Source organism: Physeter macrocephalus, chromosome 2, assembly GCF_002837175.3.
Source record: "Physeter macrocephalus isolate SW-GA chromosome 2, ASM283717v5, whole genome shotgun sequence".
NCBI lineage: Eukaryota > Metazoa > Chordata > Mammalia > Artiodactyla > Physeteridae > Physeter > Physeter macrocephalus.
The window spans coordinates 7,291,727-7,317,510 of NC_041215.1; the positions used below are offsets into that span (position 1 = coordinate 7,291,727).

Genomic DNA, 25,784 nt, shown 5'->3' on the forward strand with positions numbered 1-25,784 from the left:
GCTGCACAGTGGGCACTGAACCCTGGGGTCAAGTTCAGGGTCAGTCTCAGGCTGGGGCTCTAGACCAGGCTCAGCTACCCTGCCCCTCCCTGCCATGCCCCCCAACTCCCCATCCCCTGGAACATCTGGCAAATGGGCAGAATTTGATAGGGGCCTGGGGGAGAACCTTGAGTGATGGAGGTGAGTCGGCCAGGTTCAGACCCGACTGACCAGGGTCCACCAGAGGAGGGAGGCCTGCCTTCAGGTGCCTCTCCCCTGATGCCTCTTTCCCCAGGTCCCTCCAGACGTGATGGTGTGGCCGTGGCTGTCCTGCCTCTTGCTTCCTGCCCTCATGGTGTCTGGTGGGTACCTCCCCTCCCCGACCAGGGCAGCACTAACCTGGGGATCCTCAGCAGAACCCTCCAGAAGGGTGGGATGCTGCTTCATCAGCAAGCACCCAACTCCTATGGCCCAGCCCCGGGCTTGGCTGCTCTGGGGAGGCCTGGAGAGGAATCCAGTCCTGGGCCGGTGAACTGGACTGAAAGTTGGCCAGTGGGACCGGTGTGGGCTCCCACAGGGGCAGATGGGGGTCAGTCTTTACGGAGGTGTCCAGATGTTCCAATACTCTGTGTCCCTACAGTGGCAGCCAACGTGGCCCCAATATTCCTGCCCAACATGTCAGTAGTGAACCTGCCCGAGGACCTACCAGTGGGTGAGTAACTGTCCCTGTGCCCAGTCTGCACCAAACACTTACCCACAAGAGGGCCCCAGGGGCTCCCCTGTGGGCTTGCTTGCCATCCCTGCAGCTCCACGGCTCGTCATGGGGCAAAGGTGGCCTGAAGGAAGTTTGTTCCAGAAGTTTGTTTTCTCCTTTGCAGCTTTTGGGTCGAGGGCCCTCACACAGCATCAAATAATCAAGACTCACCCCAAGAGAACATTCCTCCTGTTTCCCAGCTCCTTCAGTCTTTCTGATTTCCCAAGGCAGAAAGTATCCATTTGGTACCATTATTTCTCTTCTACCTCTCTCACCTGCTCATCTCTCTTCCTCCTCTGCTATTTTTTTTTCAGACAGAAAGAGAGCAGGCTTTAGGCTCAGAGCCTTTCATGCACACATCTCACCAGAAATTGATACTTTTGCTGTCTTCGTTTGTAGAGTTACCTTCCCTCTATGGCGAGTGAGATGAGTTTTCTATGTACAGTAGCCATCTAGTTTGCTTTTAAAATAAATGTATTTACATGAAACGGTAAGTCAGTTAAAAGGAGGGTCATAAACAATGAGACGTGGATGTGGTAATGATCTTGGCAGTGTACAGGAGTGAATGATGTTCATGAAACATCGTTTTGGATGAAGCCACAGGGACTGGGTGCCAAATTCCCAGCAGGCAGGATGGGGGTTGAAGAAGCTGAAATGATAGATGACTGTATTCATTGGGATGTAGGGTCAGCTGCGCATAACAGACCCCAAGTAACAGAGCTGTAAACAAGGTCAAAGTTTCCTCTTCTCTTGCATAGTCATCTAGAGCAGTGAACCCAGGGCTGTCAGAGGCTCTGTTCCATTAGGCTGTTCCGTGCCCTACGCTTCTGGCATCAGGGACCCTCCTTCCATTTCCAGGTTCTGCCTCCCCTAGGGCCTGGCCCTCATCCACATGGTCCCAGATGGCTCATGTCACACCCTATTCCAGTGAGAGCTGGGGGCAAGAAAGGGCCAAGAGGGCTCATTTCTTTCTCCTAAGGACAGGGCTTCAGATTTTACACATGTTACTTAGGCTCACATCTCATTAGCCAGAACTTAGCTACATGCCCTAGCTGCAAGGGAACTGTAGAAATGAGGTCTTTATTTTATTTAGCCATGTGCACAGCTCAAAATCTGGAGTTCTATTAGTCTGAGAGAAAGGGGGCTATGAATACTGGGGGACAATTTACAGTCTTTGTTGCAGTGTCAGAATTGGGACCCCAAATATCTAAATCTACTAGATGAAGCAAGGGACCAAGCTTTCTAAGGAGTTTGTGGAGGAGCCAGAACTATTTGGTCAAAGAAGAGCAGACTCCAGATGTGCTGCTCAGACTGTCCCTGAAAGGCTGTCATGGGCAAGGGTAGGGGCAGGCTGGTCCTCTGAGACCCTCAGGCTGGGTGCTGAGCCCCACCACCATGTCACTGTTCTGGCACTTTTGCTTTTGTAGGCCTCTCCCTCCAGAAAAATACATTAAAAATATACTTTAATATACTGCATTGGCATAAAGACAAATATCCTGGGGGCTAGGTTATAATCACTTATTCCTTTTGATTTTTTTTTTTTACCGTTTGAAGAAATGAGGTATAATTGACATACAATATTATATTAGTTTCAGGTGTACAACATAATGATATATTTGTGTATATTTCAAAATGATCACCACAATAAGTCTAGTTAACATATGTTACCACACATAGTTACAGATGGCTTTTTTTTTCCCTTGGGATGAGAGCTTTTAAGACCTAATCTCTTAGCAATTTTCAAATATCCAATACAGTATTATTAACTCTAGTCACCATGCTGTACATTACATCCCCAGGACTTATTTAATAACTGGATATGTGTACCTTTTGACCCTCTTCACCCATTTCTCAGTCCCTTGCACCCCACCTCTGGCAACCACCAATCTTCTCTGTATCTATGAGCTTGGTTTTTTTTTTTAGATCCCACATGTAAGTGAGATCATACAGTATTTGTTTTTCATTGACTTATTTCTCTCAGCAGAATTCCCTCTAGATCCATCCATCTTGTTACAAATGGCAAGATTTCATTCTTTTTTTAAGGCTGAAAATATTCCATTGTACACATGTGCCACAACTTCTTCACCCATTCGTCCATTGATAGACATTTAGGTTGTTTCCATGTCTTGGCCCTTCTAATTTTAAAAGAAGTTTGACATTCTTGTGGACCTCGTGGGCAGCTTGGCCAGGCCAGCATTGAACTAGGGGGTCGTGGACCCTGTGCATTCCCTGTCCCGTCTGCAGGTGCTGAGGTCTTCTGGCTGGTAGCTCAGGACCAGGACAATGACCCTCTGACCTATGGGATTAGTGGCTCCTATGCCTACTTCTTTAGTGTCACCCCGAATACTGGGGAAGTGAAGCTGGCCAACCTTCTGGACTATGAGGTAAAGGGAAGCAACCTGAGAAGGCCTCGTGAGGGATTGGGGAGGTAGGGAGGGCCCTGGTGGGCACCCGAGCAGGGCTTACCTTGGTTCCCTTTTCTCTGCCCACTGCAGACACTCTACTGGTTTGCTATCAACATCTCTGCAAGCGACGGTCACAACAACCCAGTGAGTCAGAAGTGGGGAGGGAAGTCCAGGGATCAGAGAGCAGGGGACTGAGGGCCCACGGCTAATTGCCCACCGCAAATAAGCAGAGAGAGCCCCAGCTAACAAAAAATGAATTGAATGTGTATTTTTATCGAAATTATACTTCTCCATTTTTCATCATACAATATTAACCAAGATTTTAGTATTTATTGTAATTTATATTAATATACAAATATATGGTTCATCTTTTGTGTATTTTGTATATCTATTGTATATCATTAATTACATTACGACTTTTAAAAAGATTTATGTATTATTTTTTATTTATTTTATTTACTTTTGACTGCGTTGGGTGTTAGTTGCAGCACGCAGGATCTTCGTTGAGGCACACGAGCTATTCGTTGTGGCATGCGGGCTTCTCTCTAGTTGTGGCGCGTGGGTTCCAGAGCACATGGGCGCTGTAGTTTGCAGCAGGCGGGCTCTAGTTGAGGTGCGAGCTCAGTAGTTGTGGCGCATGGGCTTAGTTGCCCCGTGGCATGTGGGATCTTAGTTCCCTGAACAGGGATTGAACCCGCGTCCCCTGCATTGTAAGGCGGATTCTTTACCACTGGACCACCAGGGAAGTCCCAATTACATTATTAACTTGTATTAATATACTTATTAATAAAAAAACAAGTGCCAAATACCTCCCTACCCTCTCTCCACTGAGGTCATCACTTTCAACCCCTTTGGCTGATGGGTTGGTCTCAGTGTTCATGTTTCTCAATAACACACTTATACAGCTGTGTCTCGTGTCTGTGAAAGTTGGGGTTTTTGTCTTTATAACCTATTCCCCAAACCCTATCCATTAAAAAGGTCATTTTAATGACTTGGATATTCATAAATACTTTCTCTTTGTAAACATTTTTAAAAGTGCAGATAAAGCTCAAGTCCCCTTGGGCAACCCTTCCCAGCCCACTCCCACCTGAAGTGTCTGCCATCACCGTGTTCTTTTCTATCCATCGCTAAACATTGACATGCATATATGCAGCCACGGAAGAAAGATGATAGCTTTGGGTGCGTTTTCTGAAATCCAAGTGGGATCCTACTGTATATATGGTCTTGAACTGCCTTGTCGACTCAGCTTTGGAAGACTTCCCTGGTGGTCCAGTGGTGAAGACTCTGTGCTTCCACTACAGGGAGCCCGGGTTCGATTCCTGGTCAGGGACGTTCCGCATGCCGCGGGGTGCGGCCAAAAAACAACAATTGGCTTTGGGGTCCCTTCTGTGTCTGCACATGAGTCTCCTGTTTCCTGTATGTCTATAGCCCAGTGTGGGGACTTTAAGCACCACGGTGCTTAGCTGGTCTCCTCGACACTTAGGTTGTTCACAGCTTTACGCTATGGCTAACAAAGCTAAAAGGAACATTCTTGGAATAGGACATTTTAGATTTTTTAAAAATAACCTAATGATTTCCACAACATACTCTCCAAATGGTTCAGTAAATCTGTGGAGAGAAAAACTAAATAAGGGGTAAATCTGGATGAAGGGTATCAGGAATTCTTTGTACTGTACTTGCAACTTTTCTGGCATTTGAAATGGTATCAAATAAACACGGAAGGGGCTTCCCTGGTGGCGCAGTGGTTGAGAGTCCGCCTGCCGATGCAGGGGATGTATATATATGTATATTCTTTTTCAGATTCTTACAGCAGTGAGAGGCCCGCGTACCGCAAAAAAATAATAATAATAATAATAATAAAAAATAAACACGGAGGGGAGAGGGGGAAGCTGGGGCAAAGTGAGAGTAGCATCAACATATATACACTACAAATGTGACATAGATAGCTAGTGGGAAGCTGCTGCATAGCACAGGGAGATCAGCTCGGTGCTTTGTGACCATCTAGAGGGGTGGGATAGGGAGGGTGGGAGGGAGGCTCAAGAGGGAGGGGATGTGGGGATATATGTCTGCATATGGCTGATTCACTTTGTTGTACAACAGAAACTAACGCAGCATTGTGAAGCAATTATACTTCAGTAAAGATATATAAAAAAAAAAGGGAGGAGGCTGAGGAGGAGGTGAGGTCAGAGAAGTGGGCAGTGGCCCAGACACCACCTGATTGTTCTCCTGAGAAGCTATACCAGCTTGCACTCCCGTCCTGATGCTCCTGACTTTGTTTTCTCAAGCTCCCACGTTTTCTGGGCTCACCTGGGCTTTCTCACTTGCAGGAGCTGAAGGAAATGCAGGTGATCGTGGAGGACAGAAATGACAACGCACCCATTTTCCAGAACACAGTCTTCTCCACCAGCATCCGTGAGGTAACATCTGCCTTAATGGGGGTGTGTGTGTAGGGTGCAGACATCCCACAAATCTGCTTAGAGTGGGAAGGACCAGAGATAGCCAGCAGGGCATCCAAGATAGGGAAGTGCACCTCCTAGAAAGGGCAGCTGCAGGAACCAAATTCAGGGGGTTGCATGTAACCCCATGTACCATAGTTACAGCAACATTTTGCAATCTATCAGACTGGATTGGAATTCTCTAAGTTATGATAGTCAGAGGTGGGGGCGGGGAAGGAATTGATTTTCTCATGTTTCTGAAAAATTTAACAGTATATCTGACTTCAGGCATGGCTGGATCCAGGTACTCAAGCCATGTCATCAAGAAGAGATTTCTCTCCACCTAGCAGCTCTGCTTCTCTTGTTGCCACCATCCTGGGGTGGGGCGAGCAGTTCTCCCTTATGGTGATAAAAGTGTCCCCCAGCAGCTCCAGGCTCACATTCCACCGGCTTTGCAATTGCAACACAGACTGTCTCTTTCTCAATGGTCCCAACCAAACCCCCAGGACTGACCCTCAATGGCCCATTTTCGGTCAGGTGCCCATCAGTTGAGGAGTATGGATTGCTCCAATTGTCTAGGTCTGCATCATGTGCCTTCCCCTCTAGCAAGAGGAGCAGCCCCACTTGAACTGCATAGGCAGGGAGGAGGTTTCCCAGTGGTCTCAGGGCAGCAAACACAACACCACTCCTGAATCTTCATTACCGCATGGCTTCAAAGTCCTGACAGGTGTGGGTCCCCCTCCCCCAGGCCAGACCTGAGGCCGGTGAGGTTCAGACAGCCCTTCAACAGGCTCTGACTGAGCGCCTACTGTGTGTCTGGCACTGTCCTTGGTGCTGAGGATATCTGGTGAAGACAGACTTGGTCGCCACCCTCGCTAGTTCACATTGTAGTGAAGAGCACAGACAACAAAACATTTAATCAACAAAGCATTAAACAAGCAGGATTATTTCAGATGGTGATGAGCTAGCTTTATGAAGAGCATAAAACATGACTGGGGAGGGGCCTGCTTTCAATTGAGCCAGTCAGGAAAATCTTCTCTGGGTAGGTGACATCTGAGCAGAACTAAATGTTGAGGAGCCAGCATGGGAAAGGATATTCCAGGCAGGGAACAGCAGCTGCAAAGGCTCTGAGGCGGGAATCAGCCTGGATTGCTGTAGGCATAGCCAGGAAGCTCGTGTGTGTGGAGGGAGGAGGCTGAGGAGGAGGTGAGGTCAGAGAAGTGGGCAGTGGCCTGACCCTGGAGGGCCATGGAGGCAGTCTGGACCGTATTCTGGGCAGAATGGGGGAACCGCTTGTCGGTTTTGAGCATGAGACTGATGTGGTCCGGTTCAGGATTTTCAAAGATCTTTTTGGCCACCATGAAGAAATAGTGAGGGTGTGGACAGGTCCTAGAGGGAAAGCCTCCCAAAAGAACCTTCCAGCTCTGCGGGGTGCTGTGTGGAACCTATTGCTGGAGGCTACAGAGAACACACAGGGATGTTTAAGCAAGGGAGTGGCACAACCTGAGCTCTGGAATGATCACTCATGGTGGTCCTGAGGGGCGCTGCAAATCAGAAGCCAGCTCAGGTTTCAGGGAGGCTGTGTGGGGAGAGAAGGGGGAACTCTGCTCCCTGCCTCCATCCAGATGCCCCCAGAGGCCCAGCCCGGGTGGGAAGGAAAGGGGGACATCTGTGGAATGCTGGGTTTCATGTTCTGGAAGGTCCATCGCTAACCCCGTGGTACAGCTGGGGGCACTGAAACTCCAGGAAGGGGCATGATGTGCTTGGGCATGGAGGAGATGTGTTGGAGCTCAGAGGTGACAAAACCCTTGTTACAGACCCTGCCGGTTGGCTCCCTGTTGTTGTCTGTGCTGGCCACGGACAAAGACACGGGGGCCGGAGGCGCCGTGGTGTACTCCATAGAGAAGGTAAGGGTGTGCGGGTCCACGTGGGAGTGTGGGCGCCACCTCTCCTCATGGCCACCAGGGGGCAGCATCTCCCACACAACCTGCAGGGACCTTGCGGGGCAGGGGCTCTGCGACGGCCCAGCCCTGGTCCCCACGCCTTCCTCTGGCCCCCTCTGGACCTCATTTGGCCCAGCCGCCTAAGGAGGGTGCCTGCTGAAGACCGGACCCTCCTCCCCACCCTCTCACCTGGGGCACTGTCTGTGTCTTTGTCCGGTTAGCGTCACACTACCTGGTGGCTGCGGTAATCCTGGCTTCAAAGAAGAGGAAATCAAGGCTCAGAGAGGTCCAGGGTCTTGTCCAAGGTCACACAGACAATGGCGGGTGTGACCCCAGTTTTCACGAAGACACATTGGCTAGCCACGGCCCCCATCACTGAGCACCCACTACGTGCCTGGAACCTACCTTAGCTCACTTGACCCTGTTTTCGTCCCACTGAGGCGATATCTAGCCCATTTCCCAGGCTCAGAGAGGTTAAGTGACCTGGGGAGGTTGAGAGCAGAGCCAGGATTCGACCCCAGGTCTCTCAGAGCAGGTCCTGGGGGCAGGGCCGTCCCGGGGGAGCCTGGCCTGACTGTGCTCTGCCTCAGGTCATCCCCAGCACGGACAGCAGCGAGTACCTCTTCAGGATCCTGCCCAACGGCTCCATCATCCTCAACGGCAGCCTCAGCTACAACAACAAGAGTGCCTTCTATCAGCTGGAGCTGAAGGCCTGTGTGAGTGCGGGCGCAGGCGGGGTCGGGGGCATCGGGACCCGAAGCCCCGGCTTCACGGAGACCCATCACCCGGCAGGACTCGGGCGGCCGGTACAACAACAGCAGCATCACCCAGTGCTCCTCGCCTGTCTTCGTGTCCATCTCTGTAATCGACCAGCCGGACCTGGACCCCCAGTTTGTCAGGGAGTTTTACTCGGCCTCCGTGGCTGAGGATGCACCCCAGGTGTGCCAGGGAATTGGAGGGGTCTGGGTGGAGACAAGAGGTGGGGAAAGGGTCTGGCCACTGACCATGCCTTCTTGCAGGGAACCTCGGTGCTGAAGGTGGAGGCCATGGATGGCGACAGAGGCATCAATGACCCTGTGATCTACAGCATCTCCAGTGAGAATGGGGTGTCCCCAGGCTGGGGCTGAGGCGAGGGAAGGGGTGAGGGCTCCGTCAGAGCCGCTGGAAGCAGCTGCTCCTGCTGTCTTTTCCCAGACTCCACAAGGCCTGGCTGGTTCGACATTGGACCAGACGGGGTGATCAGGGTCAACGGTTCCCTGGACAGAGAGCAGCTGCTGGAGGAGGATGAGGAGGTGCAGGCGCAGGTCACGGTGAGTGAGAGGGCCACCGCCCACTTTGCACCCTGACTTTCTAAACTCTGACCTTTGATCTCAGCTCTCTCTGAATGCTGGTTTTCTGACCTCTGCCTCTCGGCCTCTGCTCTGCTCTCAGGCCACCGAGATGGACCCCAACATCTATGGGCAGGAGGCCAAGGTGAGCATATGGGTCACGCTGAGAGTGACAGACGTCAATGACCACAAACCTGAGTTTTACAACTGCAGCCTCCCAACCTGCACCTTCACCCCCCAAGAGGCTCAAGTCAACTTCACTGGCTACGTGGACGAGCACGCCTCCACCCGCATCCCCATCGATGACCTCACCATGGTGGTCTACGACCCAGACAAGGCAGGGGCACCCAGACCATGCGCGGCATGGGTGGAAGTGATGGTTGGGAGATCGCTGGGGGAGGGAAGTGGCGAGTGACCAGCAGAGTGCGGTGGGGCAGTGCCCGGTGGGGCAGTGGGCGACAGTGGTGCTGGCCACGAGTGGTGGTCGGGGTTGTTGGGTGACATTTGGAACTGCTGAGTGATGTTGAGCTGGCTGGTAGTCTTGTGTTTAGGGTGGTGCTACGTGGTGGGGAACAGAAAGGCAGCACTGAGCGGAGGTTGGTCCTGGATGCTGGGTAATGTTGAGTGGAATGTAATTTTTGGCGGTGTTGAGTACAGGGGGTAGTGATGTGTGGATGGTGAAGTTGCGGGGTGCTGGGATAGTACTGGGTATTGGGGGATGCGGGCAGCTTTGAGCACAGTGTGGTCTGGGTGGGTGTCAAGTTGGAGGGTATTCCTAGGTGGAGGTTGATACTGAGTGGTGGGTGATTTGGGTAGTATTGAATGCTGAATAACTATGGATGGTGTTTGGTAGTATTTGGTGATAATGAGTTGGTACAAAATGTCGACTGGAGGGTGATATTGGGTAGTGGTGGATGGGTGGGTGGGTGTGTTGAGATGGTGGTTGGCCTTGATTGGAGAGGGGTGTGGAGTAGAGGGGGTGTGGATAATGGACCGATGCTGGACGTTGATGATGTTTGGTGTTGGTATGGGTGGTGGAGGGTGGTGCATGGTGGCTGGTACGGAAGACTCAAAAGGAGTGAGGGGTGTGTGTCCAGCCGCTGCATCCCAGGCTGGGACCTCCGGGAGGTCTTCTTCTGATGAGCCCACATTGACAGGGACTAGTGACCAGTCTCCCCTCCTGGGACCTGTGGCCAGGGATTGGGAGAAAGACGCAGGTGGGTACATTGCAGGAGTGGGGTGCCTAATATACAGCCCACGTCTACAGGGCAGCAACGGCACCTTCCTGCTATCCCTGCGGGGCACTAATGTTGAAGCCTTCAGCGTCTCCCCTGAGCGGGCGGCGGGCTCAGTGGACGTGCAGGTGCTGGTGAGGGCGCCGTCGCTGGTGGACTACGAGACACACACGGTGATGCTGGTGCAGGTGAGGGGTGCTCTGGGGCACCGGGGGGAGTGGGCCATGGGGTGCTCCGGTCCCAATGCCGCTGCCTCTTCCCCTGTCCTCAGGTCGTGGCCACTGACTCGGTCAGCAGAAGCTCCTCGGTAGCCTTGGTGACCATCCACCTTAGAGACATCAATGATCACAGGCCCACATTCCCCCACAACCTCTACAACCTCAGTGTCTTCGAGCACAGTGCGGTCGGCTCTGTGGTCACCAACAGCATCCGAGTGAGTGATGGGGGACAGGGCTGGGAAGGGCTGGGAGAGATGCGGAGATGGGCGGGCCCAGGGCCGTGGCCCTGCTGGAGTCCCTCTATCATCTGACGTCAGCGGGGGCCAGCAGGTGTGTATGCGCGTGCGCATGTGTGTGATGTCTATGGGTCAGTCTGAGTTGTGTCGGGGGCGTCTCCCTTTGGGTCAGGAAGCGGGACGGCCCTGTCCTCATCAATTGCACGGCTGACAGTGCGGGTATGGCTTCTGCTCAGTGTCCCGTTATCTGTCTCTCTGCCTCACAGGCCTACGACCCAGACACGGGCGAGGGGGGCCACATCACCTACAGCCTGCTTCCGGGGAATGGGTAAGTTATCCGGGTGGGCAGCAGGCAGGTGGGCGAGGGGGACCCAGGCTCACCTCTCTGCCTCACAGCAGGGCTAGAGGAGTCAGATAAAATATAGGGTACCCAGTTACATTTCAATTTCAGATAAACAGTGAATGGGGTTTTTTTTTAGTATAAGTAGGTTGCAAATATTCCATGGGATGTGCTAAAATATTTTTCATTGTTTATCTGAAATGCAAATTGAAGTGGGCATCCTGTATCTTTATTTGCTCCATCTGGCCACCCTGCACAGGGCGGACATCTTTGAGGTGGATCCAGCCTCGGGGACAGTGACGGTGAGAAACAGTGAGCTGCTGGATCGGGAGAAGCAGGCCATGTACTACCTCACGCTGCTGGCCACGGACGGCGGGAACCTGTCGTCCTCCACCGTGCTGCAGATCGCCGTGCTGGACATCAATGACGACAAGCCCGTGGTCAGCGGCTCCTACAACATCTTTGTCCCGGAAGAGGAGGGCAACGTCTCCGTGACCATCCAGGTGCGAGCCGGCCTGTAGCTGATGGGTGGGACGGGCACACGGCACCATGCCTGCCTCTGTAGTCCTGCTGGTCCTGGGTTGGAATCTGGGCTCTGCTGTGTAGTCCTGAGAAAGTCATTCAGTCTCTCTGGGCCTCCGTTTCTTCTTTGGAAAATGAAGACAATCTTAGTACTTATTCCCAGGGTCATAACGGATGTAAAGTGCTCGGCACAAGGCCTAGCACAGAACAAGCCCTCAGAAACATATTGCTCTTTTAAATTCAGGCCCCTGCCTCATTCCAAAAAGGATTTGAGGTGGCTTAGATTTAAAAGTGTGGTAAAAGAAATAAGGAAAAAGAGAAAATAAGGATGGTATTTTTTTTAAGTGCACAAAGGTAGAAGCCATACAATTGCTAGGAGTGGGCTGAATACTCAGTTCTGAGCTTCCTAATGGCCAAAGAAAAAATGGAAATGAGATCAGCGGTCAGGTTCAGACTCTGTGAGATAAAAACCCACTATCGGCTCCAGAGGAACACTGGAGAGAAGCTTCTCCCCTGATTCTGAGGCTTTCAGAAGCTTCTCCACCGAGTCATCTGTAAGGGGATCTTGTGAGAATCGAGAAACCAGGTCCTCGGAATGACAATCACATGGCCGTGGAGCCCTCCCATCTTTCTGGGGCTTGTGGTTTCCAGGGTACATTCCCATCCCTGATCTCTTGACAAACTAATGAAGTAGGTGCTCTAATACTCCCCATTTCACGGAAGGAGAAAACTGAGGCTCAAAGAGGTTAAGTGACTTTTCTGTGGTTATACAGCCAGTCAGTGGCAGTGCTGAAACCTGGGCCTTTCTTCATGCACCTTAGTGCTCCTCACACTGGTCTGTGAGCTCTTTGGGGCAGGAGCATTTCAGATCTGCTGCCAGAACCATGGTGCCCACTGTGAGCCCTGAGAAGTGCTTGGTGAATTAACCGGCCTGAGTTCAGAGTGCCAAGGAATGAACAGACAGAGTTTTTCATTTCATAAACACGATCCCAACAGATCTGAAACAAAAACCTGAAGGTGGCAGTGGGCAGAGAGGAGGGGAAAGAATTGGATCCAAGTGGGACTAGCCCAGCTCTGTATTAAAAGCCATATTTGCTGAGCACTTACTATGCACCAGGCCCTTTGCTGGGCCCTGGGTCCTCCGAGATGAATCCACCATAATTCCTGCCTTCAGGGAAGGTGGTGGACCATCATCCAAGCGTGTCACTTGTGCTGTACTGAAGGTAGCACAGGGGTTGTGGAGAACCAGGGGAGGCACCAATCTGACCTGGAGTCAAGCAGACAAGGTGTAGAGGGCATTCATGTGCATGTGCAAAGGCCTGGTGGCAGGGAAGAGCATCTTGTGCTGTCTGTGCTGGATCACCCCAAATGCACACTAAGCATGTGTTCAGGACCTTGGTAGGACAGAAACACACACACACACACACACACACACAGAGATTGGATGAAGAATTTCAGCTATTTAAAAAATACAGCACTGAAGTAGTCATCATGGGAAAATCAGAATCTTGTTGGACTTCACACTTATTTATTTATTTGGCCGTGCTACATGGCTTGTGGGATTTCAGTTCTCCAACCAGGGCTTGAACCCGGGCTACAGCAGCGTAAGCCCAGAATCCTAACCACTAGGCCACCAGGGAATTCCCCCACACTTTTTTTTTTTTTTTTTTTAAATTTATGGCTGCATTGGGTCTTCACTGCTGCGTGCAGGTTTTCTCTAATTGAGTTGAGCGGGGGCTACTCTTCGCTGCGATGAGCGGGCTTCTCATTGCGGCGGCTTCTCTCGCTGCGGAGCACGGGCTCTAGGCGTGCGGGCTTCAGTAGTTGTGGCTCGCGGGTTCCAGAGCACAGGCTCAGTAGTTGTGGCGCACGGGCTTAGTTGCTCCACGGCATGTGGGATCTTCCCGGACCGGGGCTCGTACCCGTGTCCCCTGCATTGGCAGGCGGATTCTTAACCACAGAACCACCAGGGAAGCCCCCCCGCCCCACACTTATTTTTGTTTGTTTATTTTAAACTTCGACTGTCTATATTATACTGCCCCCACTCCTCCCTCCCCACTAGAATATCAGCTCCATAAGGGAACTGTCTTGATCATGGCTCTATTCCCAGTACCTAGAACAGGGCTGGGCATATGGTAGGTAAACATTTTTGGGATGAATGAATGACCTCAATGTTTCAGACCTCAGAAGCTCTTGAAAGCTGTTGGTCTGGCCCTCTCAGATGCGAGACTGAGACTGGGAGATTGGGGAGCATCCCTCTGGCTTTAGGCCCAGTTACTGCTCTCATGGGTCAGCGCTGGAGGGGGAGCCCAGACTGCAGGGCAGGGGCTGGGGCCGGGGAGCACCTGATGGCTGACGCCCCAACCCTGCTTACCGGCCAGGCTCACGACGATGACCAGCCAGGCACCAACCACAGCCTTCTGCACTTCAGCCTGCTGAGCAGCCCCTACAGCCACAACTTCTCAGTGGACCCCGACAGAGGGATCCTCAGAAACCTGGGGCTCTTGGACCGAGAGGCCATCAACGCCACCCTGGGGGGCCGCATCGTGCTGACCGTGCGTGTGTCTGATTGTGGCGAGCCTGCCCTCTGGACTGACGTCAATGTCACCATCACTGTGGAGGTAAGGTCTGGCTCAGCCGGGGACAGGGTCCAGGATGAGCCCTGTACTGGGGGGCTCCTGAGCAGATGGCCAGCTCCCCGTCCTCCCAACTCAAGTCACATGTCTGCCCTTTGCAGTGCAGAGGGGTAAAAGAGTTCTGGAACCAAGCTGATGGGTCAGAATTCTGGCTCATTTGCTGTGTGGTCTTAGGCAATCGCTCAACCTCCCTGTGTTCTCAAGTTCCTCATCTGTAAAATGGGGATGAAAATAATATAAAATGAGTTAAAAAATGGAAAGTGTTTCAAAGAATGCCCGGCCCAGAGAATACACTCAGTGTATACCTGGTCCTGCAAGGGAGGGATCGGTTAGCACCATTTTATTGATCAAGGGACTAAGGCACACAGAGGTTCAGTAGCCTGCCTCGGGTCACAGAATTGGGTTTTGAATCCAGTCTGTCTGGTTCTAAGGCTGCCACTGGGTCACAGGCACCTTCCTCTACGATGTCCACAATGTGGTGGGTGCCCCCTCGGGTTGTGCAGTGCACAGCCTGCACCACCCCACACAGCAGCCCTGTTTCCCCCTGGGTTGGGATGTGCCTCTTTCCCACAAGAATCAGAATGAGACCTCAGGGAAAATAGAGAAACAGAAGCTGGATGAGGACTTGCCAGCTGTCCTTGGGGTGGAAGTAGGCCACAGAGAAGGAAGAAAGCAAAATTGTATTTCCTGAGCGAGAAGGGTCCTTTCACACCCACGAGCTCTGTGAGTAGGGAGGACCCCTCCACTTTGCAGATGAAGATATTGAGGCCCAGAGAGGTCAAAGTCACATGTGAGGAAGAGGTGGAGCTGGACTGAACTCAGAGCTGTGCTCTTAGCCCCTCCTGTGAGTTAGGACGACCTTGAGAATGCAGCTGGCCATGTGCACAGAGGCAGTAATGCCATCTCTGGGAAACTGCCATCAGAAATTACATCTGGTTAAGGGGGAGAGGGCTCTGTTTTCAACGATGTTCGCTCTACCATTTAGAAAAAGCTGAGAGCAAAAGCAGAGACCTCTGGGCCATCCTGGGGAAGGACTAGGAAAACCAAGGGCGCCCAGCACACACCAGCATCAGGGGAGGAAGCACAGGCGGAGTTCGCCTGATGCTGTGACAACAGGGGCAGCGCTCTGTCTGGGCGGGGTGACCAGGGCTGGAGAGGGAAGACGAGAACAGAACACAGCGGGCGTCTCAGGACAGGACCAGGTCAAGCCCTGGCAGGTGCCCCCAGCCCAGCCCCACCTGAGCACAGAGTGAGTGTCTTGGGGTCGACAGAAGGCAGGAGGGACAGGAGAAAGGAGGGGACCAGGGAAATCTTGGGCCTTTGTGGGATCATGGTGGTATTGGGGCCAACCCAATAAATCCAAGAGATGGGGAGTCAAGCTGGGCCAGACAGGGACACAGGTGGGGACTCAGAACTATCCTTCCCAAGAGCAGGGTCTAAGACGGCTCTGAGTGGTGCACAGGGAAACAGAGTGCACACCAAACTTCAGAGTACCGCCACAGACCTCTGAGCCCCAGGGGTGGGGTCTGGGCGAGTTCTGTCCTCCTGAAGCCTGTTTCATCATCTAGGAAGCGGGCAGTGCTGTCTGAGGAGACATGGACAGAGAGTCTGGGCCTCAGGCCAGGGGAAGTATTGGCTTCTCAGACAGGCTCTGGGGAGGCTGAACCTGGGGTCTCCTGAGTTCCCTGGGCTCAGAACTGCCTCTGTCTGCAGGACATCAATGATAACCTGCCCATCTTCAACCAGTCCAGCTATTCCTTCTCAGTGAGGGAGAGGGAGCCAGGTAAGTCCTCCCTCGGCCAGGCTATACGACCCCTTCGAGGGCAGGCCTGAAGCCCCCAAGGGGGGTGAGGAGAGAGGATGCCCCCAGTGGCCAGGTCAGGGGTGTGTCCACACTCTGCCCCTCATTCGCAGGATTGCTGGTGGGCGTGGTGGAGGCCTGGGATGCAGACCAGACGGAAGCCAACAACCGCATCAGCTTCAGCCTATCAGGGGGCGGTGCCAACAACTTCTTGCTCCAAGGCTTGGTGCTGGGGTCTGGGCGGGCAGAGGGCTACCTCCGGCTGCCCTCGGACGTGAGCCTGGATTATGAGACACAGGACTCCTTCAATCTGACAGTGAGTGCTGAGAACCCAGACCCCGAGGGGCGTGACGCCACAGCAAAAGTCCTCATGAATGTGGAGGACGTGAATGACGTGCCACCCACCCTGGACTCAACCTCGCTCCAGGGCATCCATGTGGCTGAGAATGGCTCGCAGCATGGTATAGTGGCTGAGGTGGTGGCCCAGGACAGGGACACCATGTCCCAGGTGGAGGTACAGCTTGTGAACGTCATCTGTACCAAGGCCGGGGTCGACGTGGGCAGTCTGTGCCACGGCTGGTTCTCTGTGCTGGCCAACGGCTCTGTGTTCATCAATCAGAGTGAGGTCATCAACTATGAGACCTGTGACCTGGTCACGCTGGTTGTGCGGGCCTATGACCTCACAACGGACCCCCGCTTCCAGGCCTACAGTGACAATGGTGAGGCAGCCTGGCCTGCAGGGCTCAGCAGGCTGTAACATAGGGGCTGTGGGAAAGAACTGGCACCTGCAAGGTCTGGGTTCAAATTGTGGCTCCAGCCCTTACCAGCTGTGCCACTGGGAAAGTCATGACACCTCCCCAAGCTTTAGTAGCCCCATCTGTCAAGTGGAGTTGGGTAGTAGGTTGGCTGTGAAGATTAAATGAGAATATATATGTAAAGCATTTCGTGCAGTGTTTGGCACGCAGTAAGCACTTAATTAATGCTATTATGTTGTGAGGCAGCGTAAAAGAAAGAGCACACTTCAGAGCCAGATGTGCACTCAGATCCCACCTCTGACACCAAGTAGCAATAACAATCATATTAACAGCTAGCGTATATTGAATCCTTACTACAGCCAAGAGCTATGCCAGTTACCTTGCAAGCATTTCTTCATTTTATTCCCACACAATCCATGTGGTAGGTGGTCCCTATCCAATTTTATAGATGAGGAAACTGAGGCACAGGGTGGGCAGTTCAATAATCTAGATTACACAGCTAGTAAGTGTCAGAATAATGTTGTGGTCAGGTGGGACATACCTGGGTTGGGCTCAATCCTGGCCCACTGCTCTTGCTGTGTGACCTTGGACAAGTTGCTTATCCTCTCTGAGGTCTGGGGAGGATGCTCCCTCCTACGAAGGCCAGAGGAGACTGAGTCAGCATCCTGAGTCAGGAGCAGGGGAGGGGACTGAGCATGGGCGATGCATGGGAGGGAGGCTGCTGAGAGCAAGACTGAGGACCAGACTTTCTGGGTCAGGTCTTTGCTTAGAGACCAAGGCCAGCCAACATTTCCCCCCCTAGGAAGCCTCCCCATCACCATCGAGGACGTGAATGACAATGCACCCTACTTTCTGCCTGAGAATAAGACTTTTGGTAAGCAGCAAGCCCCTCCCTCCCCACCCACACTGTACTCTGCCAGAACTACCTTTGGGCAACTCCCACAGATGCTCCTCAGACCCCAGGTGTGCCCTTAGAAAGGGAAGAAGGCCTCCAACCCTGCCTCTCCCTCAGGGTTTCAACAGGAGGGGAGACCTGAGTTTTCACCCCAGCTCTGTCCCAACTCACATCTGACCTTGGGCCAGGCCCTCCTTCTCTGGGCCTCAGTTTCCCCATCTGCACAATGGGAGGTGGAGGACCTGCTAACTAACGGCTTAGGGGGAGTTGTAATGGGGGTCTCTGGTGGTAGAGAGGTTAAGGGCAGGTTTGGTGAGATGAGCCCTGAGCTGGGCTTATGGTCAGCACTTGGCCAAGTGGGCACTGGCCCTGACCCCACCGACCTCTTCCTGTCCACACCTGTAGTGATCATCCCAGAACTTGTGATACCCAACCAGCAGGTGGCTTCTGTCCAGGTAAGTCCTTGGCTCCAAACTTTGTCATTCACATCAGCTCCAGGAGACACAGGGCCTAGGCCTTTAGGTCCTTCAGCTGCCCCCAAAATGTTTTAACACTAGAAAGAAAATCTATTGGCTCTGACATATGAAAAGAAAACCCCAGAATGGAAATGAACACCTGCTTAATTGATACGATTCAACTCCATTAACTGTTAAATGTAGTATTCATAAAAATTTCATGACCGTAAAAATCACTTGCAGTGGTTTTCTCAGTACACCAGAATTCTGGAGTATTACAGAGAAATCATAGTAACTATAAATTAAACAAGTTCCTCGTATTAAATAATTTCCAGAGCAAAATTGTAAAAATACTTTCAATTTTTATGGCATTGTATGTGTTTATTAGAGGGTGGCAGCTATGCCATGCAGTGGGGTGGGCAGTGCGGCCTCCCACACAGCCCTGGGACCTGGCCCTGGCTGGGCCTCTTACTGAGCTGGGGAGCTGCCACACCTTTCTGGAACTCACTTTCCCTCCTGGACAGGGAGCTGTCAGTTCTTTGCAGTAACTGCTTAGGGTTAAGAGACTGGTTATATGTGGACGCCACGCCCTGAGCTGTGGAAAGGGCACAGGTGTGGAGATGGATGGGCCTGGCCCTCCTCACTTAGAGCTGCGTGTGCCTGTGGGCAGGACGGGGTCTCTCTCAGAACCCCAGTGTTCTCCCATAAAAGGGGGATAGTGATTCTCCCTCTCTAGGTTCTTTCTAGGCTTAAACAGTCAGTTTTCCAGTCTTCAGCCAGTTGCATTCCAATGTCATGAGTCTGGCCATGGCTTTGAACAATTTTCTTTAAATTGACTCCTTTTTGAAACATAAACACCAGCTTTGGCCTCATCCTGAACAGTGACGTCAGTGGACTCACAGCTCTGTGTGTTGGTTATATTCTTCTCTAAAAGGCACTAGAGTGAATAAAAATGCTTGTGCCCTCTCCCCACATCATTGTGTGGTCCACTAGGGGAATTCATACTCATGTTAGCAAGCACTGAAAGGAGGGATCTAAGGGAAGGTGACTGGCACACAGTAGGTGCCCAGGAAATCTGAGTGTCCCTGAGCTGGTGTGTGTGTGTGTGGCAGTGACGGGGGCGGAGGAGGGCAGGGTGGGATTTCCACACAGGAGGGACCTTGGGCAATGACCTGTTGAGCTGGGGGGCCAGAAGCAGGGACTTGTTCAAACACTGTTTGTTGAAAGCATTTGGTCAGTGGCCTGGGGAAGGCTGATAGAGATCATGGGGACCAGCCTCCCAGGCCACCCTAGCCTCAGACTCCTGCTGGGGATGGAGTGGTGCCTGGCCTGGCCTGGCCCACAGATGTTGTTCGCCCTTGCTCCTAGGCCAGAGACAATGACTCAGGGAACAATGGGGCCATCCTGTTCTCCATACTCCAAGTGGATTTCATCGCTAAGGATGGGGCCATGATCTCTTTCCAGGGCTTCTTCCGTGTCTCCACTTCCTCGGAGGCCAGCGTGTTCATTGGCAACATTGAGTAACTGTGGGCAGCCCCTGGATGGGGTGGGGGGAGCCAAGCAGGACCTCAGGGCAGTGAGTTCCTCATCCTGGGAGGTGTACGGAGGTTCCAAGGAGACTCCAGCTTGGGTTTCAAGACTGAGCTCTGCCCTCCTACCTTCCATAGGCTGGTGACCAGCCTTGATTCCACTCTCCAAGGCACTTACCAAGTGACGGTCAAGGCCCAGGACAGGCCTTCTAAGGATCCTGCCCAGGAAGCCAAAATCACCCTAAATGTGAGTGTTGGGTTCTGCCTTCAGTTCCTAGTGCCCTTTGCCAACCCCTGGGTCCCTTGTGCCTCATCTTCCCCATACCCTCTTTCTGTAGCTCTTCACTGTGGACCAGAGTTACCGTGTGAGGCTGCAGTTCTCCATGAGCAAGGAGGAGGTGGGCGCCAACACGGAAGAGATTAAGGCGTAGGTCTGGGGAGCTGGGAGGGGCCTGTGGGGAAGAACATGGCCTGGGAGCCTGATCCCTGACAGAAACCTGGATGGCATATCTCTTAACCCTGTCCCTGACCCACACTTGACCTTGTCCTTGTCTTTTTTTTTTTAAATTAATTTTTATTGGAGTATGGTTGCTTTACAATGTCGTGTTAGCCTCCACTGTACAACAAAATTAATCAGCCATACACATACAGATATCCCCTCCCTTTTGGACTTCCCTCTCATTTAGGTTACCACAGTGCATTAGGTAGTGTCCTTGTCTTTGACCCTGTACCTGTACTTGCACTTCCTTTCTGCCTGCCCCCAGAAGCCTATGGTTGCCTGGGCAGAGACAGGCCTAAATAGGGCTGCCATGTACAGTTGCAAAGGCTGTGCATTGCACAAGGGCACTCTGCTTGCTAAACTGTAAACCCAGTCCCAGAGGAAGGGGCATCCTTGTCTAATTTGCACAGAAGTGTAACTTGCTTAGCCAATGGAGCTGTCCAGAGGAGGTGCCCCTCACACAATCCCTAATTCCACTGGCAGAGCCCTGGCCACAGGCCTGGGCTAAGGCCCCTACCCCAGCCCTCTGTGACACCTGCCCCCTTTGCAGGGCTCTTGTCCAGGCGACCAGGACTACTGTCTACATTGTGAACATTCAGGACATAGAATCCAGGGCTCGGTGAGTGCCCACAGCACCGGTGGTTGGGGCGAAGAAGAGAGGACCAGCAGCAGGGGGGCCTGTCTGGTGGCTCTGCGTTGCTGGCTTCACCTCTGCCCCATTCCAGGGCCCGAGGCCTTTCCTACCTCGATGCCTACTTTGTCTTCTCAAATGGGTCAGCCTTGACCCTTGACCGGCTGAGTGTGTGAGTGGGGCTGCCCTTGGGGTGGGCAGGAGGGTGAGCAGGAAGCCTGGGGGATGCCAATGTCCCTCGGGCCTGAGCGGGGCTCTGTGGCCAGGATGATCCGGAACGACGAGGACTCCCGGACCAAGCTGCAACAGCTGGGGCTGGTGGTGCTGGTGAATGTCGTCAGGGTGGAGGTAACGGGGGTGGTGAGGAGGGGGTGTTGACCCTACATCCTCCCCCATCACAATCCTTCTTCTCCAGGGCTCCCAGGAGCGCCAGGAGTCAGAGTTGCCAGGCACGCTCCGTAACACCGTCATAGGATTGGGAGTGGCTTTGCTGCTGGTCATCGTGATCATGACCACGGTCCTCGTGTGTACCCAGAAGAGGTGCTGCTCCCATCACCCCCTGTGTCTCCAACCTCGCCTCTCCCACCACCCAAGATATCTGAGGGGTAGAAAGACCTGGGGTTTAGGTGTCAGGTACCTCTGTATTCAATCGCTGGTGACCTGTTATGACCTCTTTGGTACGTTAAACTCCCCTCCCCAAGCCTCAGTTTCCTCATTTGCAGAATGGGCATGACACTAGATTCCTCAAAGCATTCAAGGGAACCATGCGCATCTCATACTGAGCAAGGTGTCTGGCACATACTATACATTTAATAAATGCTGCTTCTTTTTCCCTTTCCAATACATATGGAGCCAGTAGCCACATCTGGGTTTGATTCTAGGCTTTGCCACTGGTCAGCTGTGTGGTCTTCAGCAAATCATTTCCCTTCTCTGGTTCTTCCTTGTACCCTCTGTAAGATGGAGCTAACCCTCCCTCCTGCCAGGGTTGTTGTGAAGTCACACTCTCAGGGCCTGCACTGGGCACACAGTAAGTGTGCAGGGAAAATAGTGATGCCCCCCCGCCACGTTCCCCACAGCTACCACCGGAAACTTCGGGCTATGAAGGCTTCCAAGGAGGCCCGGAAGACAGCGGCGGGGGTGATGCCCCCAGTCTCTGCCATTCCCGGTACTAACGTGTACAACACTGAGCGGTAAGTGGGGGTCGAAGGATGGGTAAGAGGCCCCATGGGGTGGTTGAGGCCCATGGTTGCTTGACTGGACCTTCTTTCCAGTGCCAATCCCGTGCTGAACCTCCCCACCAAGGACCTGGGCTTCGAGTCCCAGTCTTCCTCCAGTGACTTGGACCACATCAGGTGAGCAGTGCTGGTTGGTAGTGGTAGTCATGGTGGTGGTAATGGTGAAGGTGACAGTGATGGTGGTGATGGTGATGATGGTGATGGCGATGGTGCTGATGGTGATGGTGGTGGTGGTGATGATGGTGGTGATGACCACCGGAAACTTCGGGCTATGAAGGCTTCCAAGGAGGCCCGGAAGACAGCGGCGGGGGTGATGCCCCCAGTCTCTGCCATTCCCGGTACTAACGTGTACAACACTGAGCGGTAAGTGGGGGTCGAAGGATGGGTAAGAGGCCCCATGGGGTGGTTGAGGCCCATGGTTGCTTGACTGGACCTTCTTTCCAGTGCCAATCCCGTGCTGAACCTCCCCACCAAGGACCTGGGCTTCGAGTCCCAGTCTTCCTCCAGTGACTTGGACCACATCAGGTGAGCAGTGCTGGTTGGTAGTGGTAGTCATGGTGGTGGTAATGGTGAAGGTGACAGTGATGGTGGTGATGGTGATGATGGTGATGGCGATGGTGCTGATGGTGATGGTGGTGGTGGTGATGATGGTGGTGATGGCAATGGTGGTAATGGTGATGGTGGTGGTGATGGTCATGGTTATGGTGGTAGTGGTGATGCTGATGGTGGTGGTAATGGTGGTGGTGATGGTAGTGGTGGTGATGGTGGTAGTCGAGGTAGTGATGATGATGGTGGCGGTGATGGCAGGGGTAGTTGTTGACCAGAGACAGGGAGGGCTGGGCCTGCCAACTCTCCGAGCTTCATTATCTCCCTTACAGCCTCAACTCCCTGGATGACAACTCTGTGGATCTGGAAAATAGCAGGCAGAAAATCAAGGCAAGATGGGGGATGAGTTGGTGCCTGGGGCTTCTGACTTGGGGCTCTTCTCTGAAGGGGTGGGTTTCAGGACAGAGCTCGAGGGACCTGCTGCTGCCATGGGTGTGTCCGCATCTGGCCCTGGGAAGCCCCACGGCTTTGAAATGGGGCCCGATCCTTGCTCCTCTAGTCATTAACTGTGACCCTGGGTGGGTGAATTCTTCCCTCTGGTTCTCAGTTTTCTCATCTATAAATGGGGATCAGAACACCAAATATGCAGGACTGCTGTGGGGATGAAATAAGAGTGGGTATAAAAACGATCTGGCATAAAACGAGTGGTCAGGAATCTGGTTCCCTCCCTTTATATCCTTTATATAAAAGCTGGTGGGGCGGGGAGAGGAGATCCAGAGATGAACATAATCTAGCCAAGGAGCAAAGGTAGGCTCAAATGAACAACAATACCATCATTTGTTCAATAGGTTAGTTGGTTCAGTTAGACCAAGCATTTGTGCAGCCTGGGCTGCTGACTGGAATCACGTGGGGAGCTCTTTAGACCTGAGGATGCCCGGTCACAGCTCAGAGATTCTGATCAGATGGCTGGGGTGGGCCTGGGCAGGAAGGTGTTGCTAAAGCTTCTGGGGTTCTAATGTGCAGGCAGGAGTGAGAACCACGAAAGTAGGAGAGTAGATCAGAGGGCTGGGTGGGGGATGGGATGCCAGAACCAGAAGGAACTACCCTCTCCTTCCCACTCTGAAAACCACCACTGGAGTAGAAGCTCTAAGACCCACTGAGCTTTAATAGTCTGCGGTCGTGTGTGTGTGTGTGTGTGTGTGTGTGTGTGTGCGCGCGCGCGTGGTCGCAGATAGGGGTGGATATCCACCCACCATTCACTTTATCCACCCTACTTTGGGTCCTGCCCTCAGCCGGGCCCTGCCCTTCCAGGGGGTCCCTTGCTGTCCCTCATGATTCAGGACTTATTTTCCCTTGAGGACCGCTTATTTGGAAAGATTGTGTGTGTGTGTGTGTGTGTGTGTGTGTGTGTGTGTGTGTGTGTGCGCGCGCGCGCGCGTGCACATAGGGGTGGATATCCACCCACCATTCACTTTATCCACCCTACTTTGGGTCCTGCCCTCAGCCGGGCCCTGCCCTTCCAGGGGGTCCCTTGCTGTCCCTCATGATTCAGGACTTATTTTCCCTTGAGGACCGCTTATTTGGAAAGATTTGGTCAACCAAAGCCTCTCGTGGGTGTTAAAATATGCTGCCCAGGGACCTGGCTGTAACATGGAGGCCTCCAAATGGACCCCCAAGGATGGGGGTCATCGATGGTGGTCCAGGCTGCCAGGCAGTGCAGGAGCCCTCTGGGTGGATGGCTCATCTCTGGTTCAAGATGGTTTGGGGCAAAAACTCCAATGAACATATCTGGGGGGAACTGAGGCAGAAGGGAACAGTCTTGTGGGCTGGAGCTTGTGACCCAGCAGGTAGGCCCTGGTGGAGGCCAAAGCTGACCCCCAGAGGGGAGTGGAGTCAGAGACCGCAGCAGTGGGGCTGAACCTGTGGGCTGAGGTGGTTCAGGGAGCTCTGACAGTCTGGAGAGGGAGAGGGGGTCCAGGCCGCTAAGAGTCTTCAAAGCCAAGAAAGAGCCAGTCCTGCAACGGCAGGGGGTTGTTCAGTTTCTGAGAAGCTGCCCGAGGCTCCACCCCAACTCCTGCAGTGGTAGGTAGGCCTTGGGGTCTCTGGGTGGGGAACGCAGGTGGGGCTTCTTTCCACAGATCCCTTGGTACCCTGACTCACCTAAGACTTCCGTAAATGTTTGTGTGGAAGGTCTGCGAGATCTGAGGGCTCATCCAATCCAAACTTTTCAAGCAACCAAGGCCAGGGAGGGGTACTGAACTGCCCAAGGTCAGAAAGCTTGCAAAGCTAGGGCAGCCCAGAACCCAGGTATCCTGTCTCCTGGGCCAGACTGCACTTCCTGGGCTGTACTGCACCAACTGCTCCCACTGGGGATCTGTGTAGAGGGCTCTGGGAAGCTCAGGCAGAATGTTTAGTCCCTCCTGGGGCCCCTCATATGTTCCACTGTTTACCAGGGACTGGAACAGTCCCAGTCTGGAAAAAGCCCTTAGTGTGCCCTGGGGAGGGTGGAGGTGGTGGAGGCTCTGTCCCCGTGGGTGTCTATGTGGTGGAGTAGCTGAGCCTTGGGGTCTGGCTGGTCCACAGGAGGGATTCTTGTGAGGGTGTGAGTGTGTGACACGTCACGTGGGGAGGGGTAAGAGGAAAGGCAGGAGACGAGAGAGTGTGTGCCACGATGGCCTGCAGGTGGGACCCTGGGTGTGACATGTCCCTCTGGGGTGGCAGAAGGACCTGCCAAACTCAACCAGGAGCAGCGCTGAGCCATGGACAGGCTTTAGAGCCAGCAAGACCAGCGGTCCAAACACCGCTCTGTCCCTTCCTGGCCAGAGAGCCCTCCGAGCCTCAATTTCCACATCTGTAAAGTGGGGGACATGATCCCTCCCTCAGGGGTCCTGTGGGTACCTCAGGTGATGGATGGTTGTGCCCAGCACGGTGCCTGCCATGAGGTACAGGTGGCAGGAACTGTGCTGGACTGGCTCCTTGGCACAGGACACAGGGCCTGGCATCATTCAGGATTGGGCAGAACACCCAAATGCCACCCTGTCCATGGGTGGGCAAAGGCCAGAGTAGACCCCTTAGGCCCTCTCCTTCACCTGAGCCCATCTGTACCACCAGTATCCACGGCCCCCTCTGGGACAGAGTCAGGAAACTGAGGCCCCAGCCAAGGAGCCATCTGGTCGTGGGCTTGAAGGCCCACCCACTCTCCTAAGGACTGGGGAGATCTCCCCATCTTGGCCCTGGCCTCACACCTCCCCTCCCTCTCCCCACAGAAGGAGCCCCTGCACAGTCCGATGGGGCCAGATCCAGAGCCCCTGAACAGAGTGCTGGCAGGAAAGAAGGCGGGCACACGTGGACACCAGAAGGAGGAGCTGGCCTTCACCAACACTGGCCTGAATACCACAGACCTGTGA

At 53.3% G+C, this 25,784-nt stretch overlaps 1 protein-coding gene across 2 annotated transcripts; it reads left to right on the top strand.

Annotated features, from left to right (window-relative positions):
- Positions 1-289: 289 nt before the first annotated feature.
- CDHR2 (cadherin related family member 2) lies at positions 290-25,784 on the top strand. 2 transcript variants are annotated; one of them, XM_007103161.2, is made up of 31 exons: positions 290-341; positions 620-691; positions 2,978-3,117; positions 3,229-3,282; positions 5,469-5,555; positions 7,391-7,480; positions 8,107-8,232; positions 8,309-8,455; positions 8,536-8,611; positions 8,711-8,826; positions 8,948-9,181; positions 10,112-10,267; positions 10,351-10,512; positions 10,800-10,861; positions 11,133-11,376; positions 13,777-14,016; positions 15,745-15,814; positions 15,946-16,551; positions 17,390-17,461; positions 17,888-17,937; positions 19,306-19,457; positions 19,605-19,713; positions 19,805-19,893; positions 20,516-20,584; positions 20,691-20,768; positions 20,863-20,923; positions 21,012-21,136; positions 21,673-21,786; positions 21,868-21,948; positions 22,710-22,767; positions 25,647-25,784. In XM_007103161.2, the coding sequence occupies exons 1-31, from the start codon at positions 290-292 to the stop codon at positions 25,782-25,784; spliced, it is 3,930 nt and encodes a 1,309-aa protein (XP_007103223.2). The 2 variants fall into 2 exon arrangements, with proteins under 2 accessions (XP_007103223.2, XP_007103222.2); XM_007103160.2 differs by lacking the exon at positions 25,647-25,784 and having other exon boundaries at positions 5,466-5,555; positions 22,710-23,064.